This window comes from Ischnura elegans, chromosome X (assembly GCF_921293095.1).
Source record: "Ischnura elegans chromosome X, ioIscEleg1.1, whole genome shotgun sequence".
Taxonomy (NCBI): domain Eukaryota; kingdom Metazoa; phylum Arthropoda; class Insecta; order Odonata; family Coenagrionidae; genus Ischnura; species Ischnura elegans.
This window is the reverse complement of record NC_060259.1, coordinates 112606176-112622245: the sequence shown is the minus strand read 5'-3', so window position 1 is coordinate 112622245 and position 16070 is coordinate 112606176. Positions and strand designations below refer to the sequence as shown.

Genomic DNA, 16070 nt, shown 5'->3' with positions numbered 1-16070 from the left:
ATCGGGTTGTATATAATATAGATTCTTAAATACGTGTATTGATGGCAAATTTCTTATTTCTACCGGCAGTGAGTTCCATATTCTAGCTGCTGTTACCAGGAATGATTTACTGAGGTGAGATGTTCTATGGTGGGGGATATGAATGTCAAAGTTGTGATTTCTAGTGGGTCATCATCATCATTGGTCAACAATCGTAGGATTGGTTTGACGCAGCTATCCACTCTATTCTCCTATCAGCTAATCTTTTCACACCTACGTATTTCTTCTCTTTCAAATCTCTCTTTACTTGTTCCATATATTTTGTTCGAGGTCTTCCTTTTCCATTCTTGCCTTCCACTTGCCCTTCCACGATTGTCTTCATCAGGCCATCATGTCTCAAGATGTGGCCTATAAGGTTGTTCCAACTTCTTATTAAGGTTTTCATGAGGCTTCTTTTCTCTCCTACCCTTCTTAGGACTTCCTCGTTACTAACTCGGTCGATCCATTTGATTTTCATCATTCTTCTGTAGCACCACATTTCAAAGGCCTCTATCCTTGCTTTCTCCGCTGCGGTCATTGTCCATGCCTCACTTCCGTATAGGAGCATACTCCAGATGTAGGTTCTTATAAATTGTTTCTTTACTTCCATATTTAAGTTTCCCGCTGTAAGCAGGTCTCTTTTGGTGGAATGCTCTCTTCGCCTGGGCTATTCTGCTGATAATTTCTTTCTTACTTCTCCCGTCACTAGTTATCTTGCTTCCCAAATAACAGAATCCATCCACCTCTATCAGTTTTTGCTTTCCTATCCGTCCGTCTCAGTTTAAATCTTAAAAAATTTTTAATCAGTTCTGCAGGTATGTCATCAATGCCAGACGCTTTATCTATCCTGAGGTCTCTTACAGCCGCATCAAATTCTGATCTTAAAATTGGGGCTCCCATGTCATCGGCATCCACTTCCCTCTCGTTTTCGATGGCATTCGTTTTGAGGCGACTTCCTTTGTACAAATCTTCCAGATATTCCTTCCATCTCTTCCCTTTTTCTTCGTTTTCAATCAATAGTTCTCCGTTTTTGTCCCTAAGGGTATTACATCTTACGCCCCTTTCCTTAAAGTGGTTCCTCACTATCCTATAAGCGGCCTCTACTTTTCCATGTTTAAGATTGTTTTGCACGTCTTCGCAAATGCTTTTCATCCACGTTTCTCTAGCCTTCCGCGCTTTACGACATACTTAGTTCCTTATCCTCTTGTAACGATTCTGTCCTTCCTCTGTTTTCGCAGCCTTGTATTTTCTTCTTTCTTCAATGAGATCTAATACTTCCTGCGTGATCCATGGTTTTTTCATAACGACTCTTCTTTTACCAAGAACTTCCTCAGCTGCCGCCTGCAGACCACTTCTAATGGTTTTCCAACTCTCTTCCATTGGTTTGTTGGTCGTATCCTCCCCTATTTTATTTTCTATTGCCTCTTTAAAGGCCAGTTGATGCTGAACCTCCCTCAATTTTTCAACCTGCCATATGTTTTTCACGGCTTTCTTCAACTTTTAAAATTTAAGGTGGCATTTCATCATATCTAAGTTATGGTCACTATCGATATCTGCCCCTGGATAACTTTTGCAGTCCTTCACCTGGTTCTTGAATCTTTATTTCTCTAGAATGCAGTCGATTTGGAATCTTCTAAGGTCTCCTGGCATCTTCCACGTGTATCTTCTTCGCAGGGGATTTTTGAATATAGTGTTGGCAACCACTAGCCTGTGCTCCGTGCAGAATTCAAGTAGCCTTTCTCCTCTTTCATTTCGGGTACCTAACCCATATTTCCCAGTTAGTATTCCGTCTTGACCTTCGCCGACGACTGCGTTCCAGTCACCTAAAATAATAAGATTTTCTTCCCCTCTTACCTGCTTGATAACTTACGCTATATCTTGGTAGACATCTTCTACTTCTTCATCTTCATAATCTGACGTAGGCATGTAAACCTGTACCACTACAGTAGCTACGGGTTTAGTATCTATCTTCACCATTACTATCCTTGCATTAAACTGCAGGTAGCTTTTAACACGCATCCCGGCGCTCTTTCTAAGCATTATACCTACTCCAGCATTACCATTTAGCGATCCTGTGTTTATCATTCTGTAGCTTCCACTCCAAAAGTCTCCTTCCTTGGGCCACTTCATTTCGCTGATGCCTAATAGATCGAGGTTCATTCTTCGCATCTCCACCTTCAAGTTCTCTAGCTTACCGCAGGTGCGAAGTGATCTGACGTTCCATGTTCCTATCCGTAACATTCTATCACCTTTGACCGATGTACCCTCTCGAGTAGTCCCCGCCCGGAGATCTGAATGGGGGACTAGTTTACCTCCGGAATATTTTACCCGAGAGAATTCCATCATATCATTATATAAATTGAGTGGAGTAGCTGCGACTCCTCGGGATGATAATGTGGTGGTTTCCCCTTGCCTTCCACATCGCAGTACTACAGCCGTTAAAGTAAATGTTACCACGCCCTTAGTGGAATGTGTGTCACTGTACCAACCAGTATGGTCTCCACCTTCGCACATGTGAAGAAGAGCTGCTGCCCTCTCCCCCGGGTGATGAGAGGCATAATTGTTGGCGGCCCCCAGTCGCCAAGTCACGGTATCTTCACAGGTTTTGGTATCATTTAAATGGTCTACCTAACCCAAGGGTAGCCCAATACCCCCTCAGAACACCGTCGCTTTTTGTCCACGACTGCTTATTGGACGAGAGAACTCGCTTATCTCGCAGCTAACCTCTATATCTAAAGGTCGACCCACCATCCACAACCCGGTGGATGCACTCGGTGGCTTTAAGCTTAGCCGCGAATTCTAGTGGCAATGATATGAATATTTCTGTTACAAACAAATCTTTTATACAGATAAGGCGGGTTACCAAAAGAAAGTAATTTGTATGTGAGGCAAGTGAGAAGATAAAGGCGACGTTGTTTGAATTTCATCCAGTTTAGGCGGGCATACGAACTACTCATTCGATCCCACTTTCTGAGGTCAAAAATAAACCGTATTATCGAGTTCATTGTCACTTGTAATTTGTTGCTGTTTTCTTCATCTATATTTGTAAGCAGGGAAGAGCAGTATTCCAGGTGTGGAAGGATTAGTGTGTGTACAAGGATGGTGCGTATTTTTGGGGGTATAATCTTTTTTGATCTATACAGCTGGTGCAATATACCTAGGGTTTTCTGTTTAGTACTTTGTACTTGTTGCTTCCAAGTAAGATGTTTATCAAATGTTGCACCAAGGTTTTTTTATTGCTTCTTCATATGGTATGGTGTAGTTTCCAATTTGAATGTTGGGCAGAGATAAAATGTCTATTCGAGCATGCAAGTAGCTTTGCCGAATTATTACGGACTTTGTTTTACATTCATTTAATCGCAGGTGGTTTTTCAGTGTCCATGATGTCATTCGCTCAGCGTCTTCATTGATCAGAGCAATTGTAGATGTTAAGTCTGGAATTGATGAGTGGCAATATATCTGGAAATCATCAGCGTAGAGATGGTATTTACAATGTTTTATGACTTTGGGGAGATTATTTATGAATAACGAGAAAAGAAGAGGGCTAAGGGCTGAGTCCTGAATTACGCCTCTAGAATTATATATCCAGTTAGAAAGTGTGCTATTAGGTCCAACCACTGATTGGGTTCGGTTACAGAGGTAGGATCGAAACCAGTTTACTGAACTACTTGAGAAGTTATATTTCGTCAGTTTATGAAGAAGCAGTTCATGATCTACCATATCAAATGCCTTTGAGAAGTCCAATAGTACCAGGGGCGGAATTCTGTACACCGTACCGACGATTGTCGGTGTCGGTAAGCCGGTCCTACCGATAAGTCTCGGTACGAGCGATTCAGGAGACACGTTTTACCGACGATTGTCGTTATCCCACCGACAGTTGTCGGTAAACCCGTCGGTACATACCGACGATTTCAAAACGCTCGGTAGGACCTACCGACAAATTTTTAGCAACATGGCGGACTTTTGTTTACACTTTTCGGCCTAAGCTGACGATTTTAAATCATAATCTACGATGCTAGATCCGTGGAAGCGCTCTAATTGTATGTTATTTATAATAAAAATGATTGATTAAACACTTGAAACGTAAAATTTACGTAGTGGGAGCAGTATTTAACTTTACCAATGTTACACGTATATTACATTATGCGTTCCAATAGCGTAAGGTATTTTACATTATAAATATTCCGTAATTTTAAGTATGTAACGTATTGCTTTGCTTTTAAATTACTCACAACAAGACACGATAGGTATCTATTGTTGATTTGTAAAGTTTGGATCCGAAATTAATTTATATTTTCAATAAAAACGAATGCCTATTGATGCACTTTCAATGAAATATATACGTGGACATTTCTTTCACTTTCATATTAACTTCAATACCCTATGTGAGCATCTGAGAATGGGGTTTATAATGAAAATAACTCTCCTACCTTCGTAAGTACTCTTGAGAGCATCAGACAGCAGCGACGAAATAGAAAAAGCATATTGCTACTATATTTTAGAAGAATATGAATGGCATCACTTAACTCCTCTCACTTATTGACGTCGTTACCGATGCACAAAACTTCCCGTAAAATTAATGCTGAATTTACTTCACCATACTAACCAAACACCGTACGGGACTTCAAGATAGATTTTCATTATTACTATAAGAGCACTGAGTAGGTACGTACCGTGTATTCCATCGGTAGAAAGGGGCAAATAAAAAGAATGATTGCACGAAACAAGGAAACATTTAATGAATTATTCATCATAAAACTACAAAAATTTCATTTCAACACGAGAAAACCTTCATACTTTCAACGGTATATCACAAATTAACACTGATCAAGCATATTTAGTCAAAGTCATATCAACGCAAAGTTTGAAATAACACACAAATGGTATCAAAATGCAAAAGTTAACACTTCCAAATAGATAGCGTAAAGTATGTCACTCAAGTTCACAATCACGACACTTGACGCGATGATACTGATGATACCTTCCGTGACATCCGCGGAATCTCGGTATTTTTCTCAACGAATGTATTTTAAATAGCCCAAAATGTGAATTCAAGCGACAAAAACGTTTTCTAATTAAATAATTACCCTTGTGGAAGTATCGGACTTAAGGCGAACAATGAGGCAAACGATGTAAACAAGCAGTGGCTCAAGATGAAGGTACATTGTTACAATACTAATAAAAATAATTTCGTCACTGCTAATCCCAAGAATACAATTATAATAAGCGTAGGTGAACAATTATGTAGCAGACAAAGTCCTCTTCCAGACAATTATACTTGAAAATTCCAATATATTGAGCACCAAATGTTGCCGGTGTTCTTCTATCAACGACCGTTGAATCCTTGAATATAAAGGCTTTTTTACTTGGGCTAGAAAAAATCCGATGGTAAATACAGCAAAATCTCGGAATACAAGCCACATCGCACCAACGGGAGTAAGAAATGGTGTTCGTAGAGTGATTAAACATCGTAAATATCTCACAGAGCAGTGATCAACTCTTTTTAACTTCTTCGCGGGCTGACGAATAACAGATGGCGTTTTCGGAGCCTCATTTGTTTAATGCAAAGAAAGGAGAAATATGATTGGTCGAGGCGCCTAGCCTCGCGTGCGGGTGCCACTTTCGTACCGACAAAAGCATTACGTCACGAATTTGTCGGTTGCACCGACAATCTGTCGGTAGCAGCGTTTTGTGAATCACATTTCTATCGGTGCTACCGACGATCGTCGGTAGCTACCGACACCGACGATCGTCGGTATCCGTGTACAGAATTCCGCCCCAGGACTGTGACTTCTCGATTTTCTATAGCCCCTCTTATATCTTCCGTAATGTTCAATAGTGCAGTTTGAGTACTGTGTCCTGTTCGGAAGCTGGATTGTAATAATAATAATAATAATAAATTTATTTCACCATTGGCAAATTATACATCTGCAAGGCTAAAGTCAATATGAGATACCAGCATACATACATGATTGAATATGAGATACCAACATACATACATGATTGAAAATTTTCCAGGTTCTTGGGAATTCTCAAGATAATCATTTCACTATATGTACAAAACATTAGAAACAGAGCTGAGAGGGTTATAAACATACTAACAGAAAGTATGGAAAATTATAGGCATTCAAGTTGCCATCAAGAAAATTTCCTTTATAATGCATCCTCCAGGTATTCATTAATACTGTAACAGCATTTTTCAGCTAGGAGGCTTTTTAGTCTCCTTTTGAATTCAGAAGGTGATTTGCAATTTTTTATTTCATCGGGAACTTTATTGTATAGGATCGAGGCAGAGTGGTAGGGACCTTTTAGGCAGAGAGAGCTGGAATATTGGTTGGAATGGATGTTATTTCTAGAACGGGTGAGGTGATCATGGTAGGTAGAGTTTTGAAGAAAATGGGAAGGGTTTGCTTTGACAAAACAGGCACATGTAAGGATATATAAAGAAGGGAGGGTGAGGATTTTAGATTTAGCAAAGAAGATTTTACCGGGAGTGCAAATAGGGACATGGTACATAGCTTTAATGGCTTGTTTTTGGGCTGAAAAGGCTCTTTTTGCTGCGAATCTAATATGTGGTTATCAATGACAAACCTATTGATTTGTTCAAATACCACACGTTCTAGAATCTTAGCAAAAGTGCAAATGATTTCTATTGGTCTATAGTGTGACGGATTGGTAGGTTCAGAACATTTTGGGATTGGAAGTATAATGGAATGTTTCCATAAAGTTGGATATTGCGCTGTTTGCAGAGAGGCATCAAAAATATTTAGAAGCGCAGGAAGTATCACTGGAAGAGCCATCTTTATTGCGGAAATATTTATTTCATCATGACCTTTTGCACTTAATGTGATGTTTTTGCATGCTCTCGTGACTGATAAGGAAGAAATGTGGGAGAAATAGAACTGGTTTCCAGAAAGATTGTTTTTTTCATGACCTTCTAGGACGTTGCTCACCTTGCATTCGTGGTTAATTTCTTTCATAGAAAAATAATTATTGAGTATATCTAGATTCATGTTGATGACATTCATATGTTTTGGCTGTATTACACCAAGATCACGAATAGTTTTCCACATTGTTTTTGTACCAGTCTGCATTCCAATGGTATGTTGGAAGTATTCGCTTGTAGCCTCACGAGTCATATATTTGTCTCGCTTTTGTAGTTCTTTGTATTCAGCGTATATGTGCGGGTCCTTGTGGCGTCTAAACATAGCTCGAGCTATGTTTCTTTCTTTAATTTTAAGCTTTATTTCTGTTGAAATCCAAGGTTTTGGTGGTTGAGTAACTCGAGCAGTCCTAATGGGACCATGAATGTCGAGAGTGTCTAGGAGCAGAGAATTTAATGTCTCCACTTTTTTATTGATCGAGTCGAGTTCACCGATACGACACCAGTTTAAGTTGTAAAGGTCATTCGTGAATCCATCTTGATGGAATGACTTAAAATCTCCATAGGTGACCATTTTTGGAGTGAAAGCAGGGGCTGTGACCTTATAGACAATATATAATCGATCATAGGAAGACATTGGGGGGTCCGATGTTTGCCCATAGGAGAATCCTTTTTTGGGTTCGTCAACACATATTAGATCTAATGTAGTACTTGTAGACTTTGTGTGACAGGTATGAGCTGTAGGAACAATATTAAGGTTACTACCTTGAATTACACTAAGCAACCGATCACTATTTACACACTTCTTTGCTATATTAATATTGAAATCTCCCATGACTATCACGTTTTCATACATTGGTACCTTGTTAGTCAAAAATGACTCAAAGTCTGACAGATTATATGAGTTTGGTTGGTTATAAACTACCGCTATCATTATTTTAAAACAAAAGGAACTAATTTCTAAAGCAATAAACTCCAGTTTGGATTCAATATCATTAGTTGAACGGCCAATACTAGAGATGGGTCGAATAGCAGATTTCTCGAATTCGAATATCGAATTCGAATATTAAATCATTGCTCGAATATTCGAATACCTCGAATTTCGAATACCTCGAATACTAAATGATGAATGCTGGAATGTTTGACTCGGCTGCCTATGCAGCAGGCAACACAAGATTTTGGGAAGTAATTTTGATTTCCTTTAAATGATTCGAACAGGAATTTAGCTGATTAATGAATATTTTAATTTTATGGAAACAATTGGGCATATCATTAATTCAACTAACATCGCTTTACCCCCACTTCTGCTGCCAAGTGCTAGCTGACAATCTGAGGCATTTTGCAAAATACAAGCTCTATTCCACCGGATTTCTTCAATTATTTTCAGTCTATCTTTGGGAGTTCTCACGAGATAAGAAGATGAATTGGAATTGCTATCAGGGAGAAACCAAATATTCTGAGAAAATATCCCTTTGTCTGGGACTGTAACAATAAAGATTTATAGCACCACTCATTAATTATAGCTTGATATATGCTTTCGGAAAAAAATACAGCATCAACTTCCGAGAAGCTCTGCTGCTCATATCGAGTTTCGCCAGAATGCTAAGTCTCCGTCGTATTTTGACATTTATTTCTTTGCGTAAAATGCTTAAATAAACTCAGAAATACGTCGTGTTTGGTCTTATTCTTTTTGCAATTACGCGCACATTACTAATATTTCAATTCAATAAAGGTGTAACATCAATTGACGATAGTCATTCTTAGACACCTTTTGTACTAATAGATGACTCATGCAGCGGTTGACCTCCACAGAAATGGGGAACTTCGAAGCTGGTAGGAAAAAAAGGTCAGTGGGGGAGAAAAGGGAGGGCCCGAAACACGTTTCTATTGTTCTCGTGTAACTTGGTATTTTTTCGAAGCTAAGGTCTTCGTAATATGATCCCTGCGCGAGCTGACCTTTTTTTATTTCGAAGAAGAGGAAAGCCTCAGGGGGGCGGGCTATTGCTGAATAGAGAGGGATACCGGATCTTGGGAAATGCGCTAGTGTAAGTACCCCACGGTACTCACGCAGCAGTCGACCTCCAGAAATGGGGAACTTCGAATCAGGTAGCCAGAAAAAGGTCAGTGGGTGAGAAAAGGGGGGAGGGCGTGAAACACGTTTTTATTGCTCTCGTAACTCGATATTTTTTTCGAGGCAGGGGTCTTCGTAATGCGATCCCTGCGCGAGCTGGGACCTTTTGTTTGATTTCGGAGAAAAGGAAAGCGTCAGAGTGGGTGAGGCGAGTGCTGAATGGAGGGGGATAGCGAATCGTGGGAAATGCCCTAAGGTTGCTATCCCACGGCACTGAGGTTCTCCTGGTGGGGGGAAACGGGGATTTTCGGATTTTTCACCCGACCATTTTCGGTTCCCCTCGTCGAACTCTTTTCACCGCTAAAATCCACGAATTTGATGTAATTCGTCAACTTGCGTAAAACGGCGTTGCGAGCACTAAATGACTACAGTTCTCTACATTTTTCCGAGTCAACTACCAACGACGTGCGTGCGACAGTGTATGACGCGAAATTCAAAGTATTCGAGGTATTCGAGGCGGTACTTTTCGCATAACTATTCGAAACCTCGAATATCGAATACTTTCTAATATTCGAGGTATTCGAGTATTCGCGGATACTATTCGCACATCTCTAGCCAATACACTTAGCTCTTAAAGAGGTGTGAACATATATACCAGCTCCTCCTCCACGTTTTTCTTCTCTGTCCTGTTGGAATAATGTATAATCAGATAGAGCAACAGTCTCTGATTTGATGGTTGGCTTAAGCCAGGTCTCGCTCACACCGATCACATGTATATGGTTGATAGAGTAATACAATTTGAAATCTTGGATGTGAGCGGGTAGCAATTGGGCATTTACAAGAAATATACATAGCGAGTCAGAGGGGGATTTTGAGTTGGCTTTGATTGGAGAATTTGTTGTCGAATTAGGGGCCCTGATATTAGTTATTTGAGCACTGGATGAATCTCTTATAAAAAAACATCCAAGTCTTTTTTGGTATTTATAGCTGTCACAGGACAGCCCTCAGATTTCCTAGCGAGAATAGTACCATTTCTCACCCAAAGGAACTTTAAATCGCCTTTCTTTTTTAAGTCTCTGGCAGACGCAAAGACTTTTTTGTCGAATGGGGTGAGGGCCTCATCAATGTAGATTGACTGTGTGTTTTGCGTTGAGGCAGAGGACCAACCCATATCTCTGGTGCTTAAGTTTTTCCTCGTCCGGCGTTTGAGTATGAGTTCGTTTCTTTTACTTTGCCTGATGAAGCGTACAATAAATGGTGGTGGGTGAAAAGGATTGGAAGTCATGTTGCGGGGTCGTGGCGTGAACGCGCAACCTATATCCTTAACGGTTAAAGGAACATTAAAAGTGGAACCAATGCTCAACACTAAACCTTGGGCACTTTCATCGAAGTTAAATGGCACACCTCTTACTTCAACACTATTTTTCAGAAGTTCTTGTTCTTGTCTTTTCAACCTGTTCTCAAGGTCATCCACATTACCCTGAAGTGTATTTGTTAGCTCCTTAAGGCGTTACGGTAGTGACGGCTGGGAGCCGCTCTGGGCGTCCGATACCGATCGTTTTTTTCCCACTGCTGGAGTTCACATACCACTCAATTGCGGAACAACTAGAGGATATAGAGACTTGCGGTTTTCTTTATTGTATTAAGGAGACGTGTATTCACATTAAAAAAGGAAATAATTAGTACAGTAAAACCTCTTTACATCGTAATGGAGGGGACCAAAATTTGGGCAATTTGATGTATGGAGGTTCACTATAGAGAGGTTTTAGTGGTAGGCACCATTTTTTTCATATCCTTGGGAAATGAAAGGTGCTACTGTCTTTTAAGCCATTATATTAATATATTTAAACATATAGGTATGCATAAGTGAACATATATTTACAATTTAACCTCTTCCCTACGCAGGGCGTGATTTCACGGCCTGAATTTTCTGATGCTAAAGAAGGAAGGCCGGATTATCACGGCTTGACGTTTTCGAAGCAAAAGGCCAAAGGCCGTGTTGTCACGATTTCGCGGTCAAGCATGCCAAGTGGGTCCCAACCGCCATTAGGGTCTCTCGGCGTGAGAGGTCCGACCCTTTCCTATTGTCCGCGTGGGGATTATCTCGGCCCATCCTGGCACTTAGTGACCCACTCAAGGAAGGTGCTCATGGTCACTTATTTGTTTATAAGTTCATCATCATCATCATCACTGGTCAACAATCCTAGGATTGGTTTGACGCAGCTCTCCACTCAGTTCTCCTATCAGCTAATCTTTTCACTCCTACGTATTTCTTCTCTTTCACATCTCTCTTTACTTGTTCCATATATTTTGTTCGAGGTCTTCCTTTTCCATTCTTGCCTTCCACCTGTCCTTCGACGATTGTCTTCATCAGGCCATCATGTCTCAAGATGTGGCCTATAAGGTTGTTCCGTCTTCTTATTAAGGTTTTCATGAGGCTTCTCTTCTCTCCTACCCTTCTTAGCACTTCCTCGTTACTAACTCGGTCGATCCATTTGATTTTCATCATTCTTCTGTAGCACCACATTTCAAAGGCCTCTATCCTTGCTTTCTCCGCTGCGGTCATTGTCCATGCCTCACTTCCGTATAGGAGCATACTCCAGATGTAGGTTCTTATAAATTGTTTCTTTACATCCATATTTAAGTTTCCTGCTGTAAGCAGGTCTCTCTTTTGGTGGAATGCTCTCTTCGCCTGGGCTATTCTGCTGATAATTTCTTTCTTGCTTCTCCCGTCACTAGTTATCTTGCTTCCCAAATAACAGAATTCATCCACTTCTATCAGTTTTTGCCTCCCTATTTTAATGTTGGTCTTGACTTCTTCTCTTCTGCTGCATACTAAGATCTTGGTTTTCTTCGTGCTTATTTTCAGTTGATATGTACTCATTACCCTACCCATATTAACCAGAATATTTTTCAAATCCTTCTCTGTTTCTGCTATAACGGCTATGTCATCGGCAAATCTTAGCATGCTTATTTTTTCTCCATGGATATTCACTCCCAATGCCTTTTCTTTGATAAGTTAAAATAACTAAAAACGTTCATGTTGCATTTATTGAAAATCAATGCGAGGAATTACATTCTGTATGTTCTGCTGATTGGTTCCAAATTTTAAACGGAATTCTAGCGTTCATATTAACGGAGTTGATCATCACCTAGAACAATTTTTGGAGACGCTAAGGTTAGATGTTTAATTGTTATTTTTATAACTCACTAGCAAGTAGGAGCGATATTGTAATGATTTACATCTAAAAATATACGTTATTTTGTTAGCTACATTCTAGATGTACATTTGCGGTGAAATTCGATAGAATATTCGATTTAACTTCTATGAAAAAAAAGCCCTCGTAATGTAATAAAATATGATTCTCTCAGTTCTTTGTCGTGAGCCAAAATTACAGCGACTATTTTTAATGACCTCTTACCAACCTTTGAATACAAAGGTATTATAAACGAATTTCGCTATAAATACTGATTAATGCATATCCTTAAAATTCGTAAATTTAATGTACGATAATGTATGATAAGGAATGTTTTACGTAGACACATTGTGAGAAGCATTCCATACCATTGCAGGAAAGACAACTGCTCTACCCAGGTAGTTACTCTTATATCTTGGATCTCTGGTCAGGTTGCACCTCACAGAGTTAGTTCGGGACACATTAGTGCATTAATGTTTTCTTGGAAAAACTTATTATCCTCCAACTGGAAGACCCAAGAGTATATTGGTGTAAGTATTCTCCTACTGAAATATGTACGTGGAAGGTGATAATCTCACTCTTCTCGGAATAGCTCATTTTCTTTTCAAAATTTTCTTGGCGTGTATTCAAATTTAGCCGTTAACTATCTGTACGCATTCCGCTACCTATACCAGGGATGGTTTTTGTGGAAATCTGCTGTGCGATGCAGCCAATACCATGAATGAAAGAGAGCTGCACCACCCAGGTAATTACTCTCATATCTTGCTTCTCTGGTCAGGATCCAGGTGGTCTGCTTTGTGCCCCTCACGGGCTTATTTCGGGACACATTAGCGCATTAATGTTTTCTAGGAAAAACTTATCATCCTCCAACTGGAAGACCCAAGAGTATATTGGTGTAAGTATTCTCCTACGGAAATATGTACGTGGAAGATGATAACCTCACTCTTCTCGGAAAAGCTCATTTTCTTTTCAAAATTTTCTTGGCGTGTATTCAAATTTAACCGTAAATGTTCTGTATGCATTTCCTGCAAGGATTTTTTTTCAAATGATGTGTCGGTTGAATTACATTTTTTCTTGGAATTATACAGCCAGGATTTTTTTCTTGAAGTGCCTTTCGTTTCGCTTTCGTTAGTTTTGCATACGTTCTCGACCTGTTCGGAGTTGCTTGGCCGAGAGGGGCGTTAGGCAAATTTCCTGGACTTAAAGTATTTGTTGGTCTATGATATAATGCCGTTTTGCTGAAAACCCTAAAAATAACCGTAGAACTTCGTTTAAAAGTTCTACAGGCATTGCAAAATGAAAGGAATACATTGATGAACTGACATTTAATGCAACAGTAACAATTAAAAAAAATTAAAATTGCACTGGTAACAATTAACTGACCGCAAAAGTACGCCGGGATGGGCTGCTCTCGGGGAAAAGGGTCGAGGATTATCCCCACTAGGAAAGGTCATTAAAGGGAGGAAGCGACTACCTGGTCAGTCCCGAGCCGAAAAAAAACTCCGTACGGGGCGAAAAAGAAAATCTCAAACCCTTCGTAGAGCCAAGAGCAACTTCCCGCGAAGGAGCTCGGCTCGAAAAGGTTAATGATTACACAAAGATAAAAGTAAATTGTTCAAGAGGCCTTTTTAGAAAATAAATTAGTTAATGGGTTTGCTTAAAAAAAATTTCAAACTCTTTCGAAATAATGTTTTCAATACCACAAGCACTTTTTAATGTCATTATCACTATAAATAAATCACTAGCTGTTTTCGTTAATGCCTTTTGACCCAAGAAATAATTCCCTGGTCTAAGGGTTGTAATTTACTAATAGTGTTCAGAGGAAAGAACAATATTTTTATATTTCTAAACATAATTTCTTCATCCTCATATTTAACTGCCTGAGTTTTTTTTATTTGTGCAGCCTAGGTATACAGTTTCTTCTGTTTTGCCTCGGTTGTTTACAATAGATGTGAGGGTGAATGATGGTATTCCAAAGGTCACTGCCTTCTACCTGTCCTCGTTGATGGCTAGGAAAATTGCTAATTATGTGGAAATGTCAAGCAGTTGCCTTCTTTTATTTCTTGAATCCATCATCAGCCTATGATTAATTAAGTAATTTTCATATTTTTTCATATTTTATGGCAAATAATTGAAAATAGCGGAGCGGGGTGAGGCGAGGTAAGAAATTCGACTTGGCCTGAATCACGTCCTTTGTGGCCGTTTTGGGCTTGCAATTCTCCACGGTCTACCCATTTTAGGCCACGTGAATTAACGTAGATCTGTGGGTCTCAAGGTGATTGTGGAAGAAAAGTGCAGCCACAGAATGCTCATTTAAGAATTTTTATATTTCAGCTTGGAGTCAAGTTATAATTGGCCAAAGTCCAACTCGATTTTCTCAATAACCTGAGGACATACTACTACTTATTTCCTATTTTAATGTGAATACACATCTCCTAAATACAATAAAGAAAACCGCAAGTCTCTATATCTTCTAGTTGTTATGCAATTGAGTGGTATGTGAACTCTGGCAGTGGGAAAAAGCGATCGGTATCGGACGCCCAGAGCGGCTCCCAGCCGTCACTACCATAACGCCTTAACACATATCAACTCCTTCTCAATCATATCAAACTTGACTGATAGGTTAGTGACTAGAGCACAATTTTCACTTACTTTTTCAATTAATGACACTTGGTCTTCTTTGAGTTCATCCAGCTTTTTCAGAACCTCATGCAGTATGTTCGGAAGCTCCATCGTTGGCAGATCAGATATCTTGTCTGCTCCTGGTGATATTTCAGCTTGCGTACTGCGATCCGTGAAAGCAGGAGAGGAGTAAGCAGGTCTTCTAATGGGAGTGTCGTCTCGTCGAGATCCTCTATTCTCTCCAAGGCATAGGTCACAGGAACAGGGTTTCTGCAGGTCCTCAAGCGTTCTTACATCTTCCTCAGTGAAATTCTTGCTGTGCGGGTGATGTAGAGTCAAGCAACCTCTGCATTGGAGGGAGCCACCTCACTTAACTGGGCAGCCACACGTTCCACAGTTCCGCATGACTCGCTTATGTTAGAGCAGAGAGACAACCGTTCGCCTCGGTGGCTCGAGAGAGACTCCCTAATGCTGCTGAACCATGCCCCTGCTAAGGAGAACAGCAAGCACTCCTTGTTTGAAGTGTGCTTTTGTCTGAAGCTTGCATGGTTTGCTTTGTTAACAACTACTTCTTTAAATTTAGTGGTTTTAAATTATTTTTTGTGCTTACAGGAATAGATCTAGCATCCTTGCATCAAAATGGCAAGTTATGGGAACAAAAACTATGTGAATACTAAGCACTCAAAGTGCCAAGTTTCGGAGATGCTGTTAACGTGCTTCAAGGCCCCTCGAAATTACATCTCCAAATTTTGGAGTGGATATCTTGTTGCCCAACTTTGAGTGCTTAGTATTCACATAGTTTTTGTTCCCGTAATTTGCCATTTGGATGTGAGGAAGGTAGATCTATTCCTGCTATCAGAAAAATTATTCTTAGAGGCAAGATTTCATGTCCAGCACAGTTTATAATATCGATATAACCTTTTATATTTGTCAATTGTTGGCCTGCATATGATATTTGTTATTTGCAGGATTTAATTGAGATGGTCATGGATTTGCAGTCTAGTTTGAATAGGCAAGAGATGAGGATGCATGACCTTGAAGATTACCTTGACAACTTGTTGGTCAGAGTGATGGAGACAACACCTCGAATACTTCAGACACCATACCTGACAAACTTGAAGGCTGCTACTTGGAGGTATGTTAGTTTTTTGGCTCATGTTTTCAATATTGCTGTATACATCTTCATACCCATCTATGTGATTGTTTAAAGAAATTGGATGTGCTCCAATGATAAATGACTTAACCAAGATGACTGTATCCACATGAAAATTAAGAATTT

The 16070-nt window shown here is 39.8% G+C and overlaps 1 protein-coding gene across 1 annotated transcript in view; it reads left to right on the top strand.

The window, feature by feature from the left end:
* LOC124171933 (rab11 family-interacting protein 5) overlaps window positions 1-16070 on the top strand; it is a 163559-nt gene that overhangs the window by 127237 nt on the left and 20252 nt on the right. The window contains exon 11 of the mRNA XM_046551369.1: window positions 15760-15926. Within this exon, the coding sequence (XP_046407325.1) occupies window positions 15760-15926 (167 nt within the window). The remainder of the gene's footprint in view (window positions 1-15759; window positions 15927-16070) is intronic.